Source organism: Microtus pennsylvanicus, chromosome 1 (genome assembly GCF_037038515.1).
Source record: "Microtus pennsylvanicus isolate mMicPen1 chromosome 1, mMicPen1.hap1, whole genome shotgun sequence".
NCBI lineage: Eukaryota > Metazoa > Chordata > Mammalia > Rodentia > Cricetidae > Microtus > Microtus pennsylvanicus.
Genome location: NC_134579.1, coordinates 34,601,174 through 34,602,983, shown reverse-complemented (window position 1 = coordinate 34,602,983; position 1,810 = coordinate 34,601,174). Strand labels below are relative to the sequence as shown.

General features: G+C 46.9%; 1 protein-coding gene across 1 annotated transcript; it reads right to left on the bottom strand.

Moving 5' to 3' along the window:
* Positions 1–254: 254 nt before the first annotated feature.
* On the bottom strand, positions 255–1,581 carry LOC142838854 (beta-1,3-galactosyltransferase 5-like). The gene has a single exon (XM_075954522.1). It carries the CDS (start codon positions 1,573–1,575, stop codon positions 649–651), a length of 927 nt encoding a protein of 308 aa, XP_075810637.1. The 5' UTR covers positions 1,576–1,581; the 3' UTR covers positions 255–648.
* Positions 1,582–1,810: the final 229 nt, after the last annotated feature.

Here is a 1,810-nt window from a genome sequence, read left to right as displayed (position 1 = left end):
GTACCCCGTGGCTAACAGATTCAGTGCCTAGCTACATCATTCAAGTGAGGGGGAAGAACTGAGAAAGTTGGTTCATCCCAGACTTAGCATTTGAAAATAGAAGGATTGGAAAGTGAGGGGAAGGGGACTCAGGAAAGGACCTGAAGGACACTATTTGTTTTAAGACACCCACCCTAAGCTTCTTCCACCATTGACCTCTCCCAAAGAATGAGACACTCAGTTGGGGGCCACCAACTGAATTATGATAGCACTTGATTCTCAATCCTGTTCTGTCCGCTGACTGGGAGTCTTTGGACAAGTAAGGGGCCATGGCTGTTTTTTCCTAACATGTAAAATGGGGATGATCACATCCATGGCTTCATATGTATACTGAGCCCTGAAATGAGCAGATGAGGGCATGTTTCAAACATTGAGAACATAGTGCAAAATCCTGAAAGTCAAGATCTGTTATTGCTCTGGGTGACAAGTGGGAACAAGTCTTGACTCTGTTTGTGTGTACATCCACTCTAGTGTATGCAGGGCATTGAGAACAGTACTCTTGCCTTCCTCCTCCTTCTCTCTCTACCCCTTACAGTTCCCAGCAAGGCCATCCCAGATGTTCCCAAAGTATCACCAACGGTTATTGGAAGTTTGCGCCACAGGCTCCCCTCAGACAGCAGAGCAATTCTGTTCCTGAGAGTTCTCCAGTGCCTGCCAGTAAGTAAGTAAATTCTGGGGCACCACAGAGTGGCAGGTCACAATTTTCTGAAAGTGGCACACGGAGAAGCTTAAGCCAAATGGGAAAAAGGTCTGTTCGGTGTGGAGTTCCTCAGGCTGGATCTTTAGCATGGCCAAGCAGAGCCCAACAAACACATCCTCCAGCTTCAGGAATGGAACACTATCTGAGACATCATATACTTGGCTGGCCACATCACTAGAAAAGACATAACCTGTACCAGAACAAAAAGGTGGGTACCTGTCCCAGGGATATTCAAATTTACTCACAAACCACTTGTTGAACTTGCTCCTGAAGGGAGGGTTATTGGATATTATATAGCCTGTGAAGAACCTGGAGGTTTTGTTTTTCTTCAGCAGTAGGTCAGTCAGATAGCCAACATTCACAAACACATCTGAGTCTGTCTTCATCACAAAAGCTGCCTGAGGACAAAAGTGGTGGACCCATTCCATGCCCATCATGGTCTTCAGGGTCAAGGTGACATAGACGTCCTTGAAATCCTTCTGTATGATGTCACGGTGCTGCTTGCCCTCCTGGGCTATGGCATTCATCTCATAAGTGCTGTCTGAGGCCCCCAGGAGGAAGAGGGTCTTCACACGTTGCCCCTGCACCTCTGATTCTCTACCCCATGTCTTGCGGATGGCCATGCGAGCTGCCAGCTGCTTGTGGGACGAAGTTACCAGCAGCACAAGGAAAGGTGGCTTCTGCTTGCAGTCTATATCTGGAAGCTGAAGAAACTTCCCATGACCTTTCTTGAAAACAATTGGTGGTTCCTCAAAAGGCTCCATGCTGAAGTACAAGCAAAGAGCACCCATCATCAGAATGAAAGCAAAAACCAGCCTCATCTTCATGAAGTCCATCTGAAAGAACAAAGACAAACTGCCAGGTCTCCCAAGAGAGAGGGCAAAGTAACAGATACCCAAACACATAGCTCTGTTCTGGTGTTCCAAGCCTAGCACCAGGGCTAGAATTTATACTTTATAAAGTACTAACAGAGAAGTATTTGATAGTTCCCAGCACAAGGCTAGAGAGACTACTTAGTGGTTAGGAGCACTTCCTGCCAACAACCACCTGTATCTGCTGTTCCAGTGGATC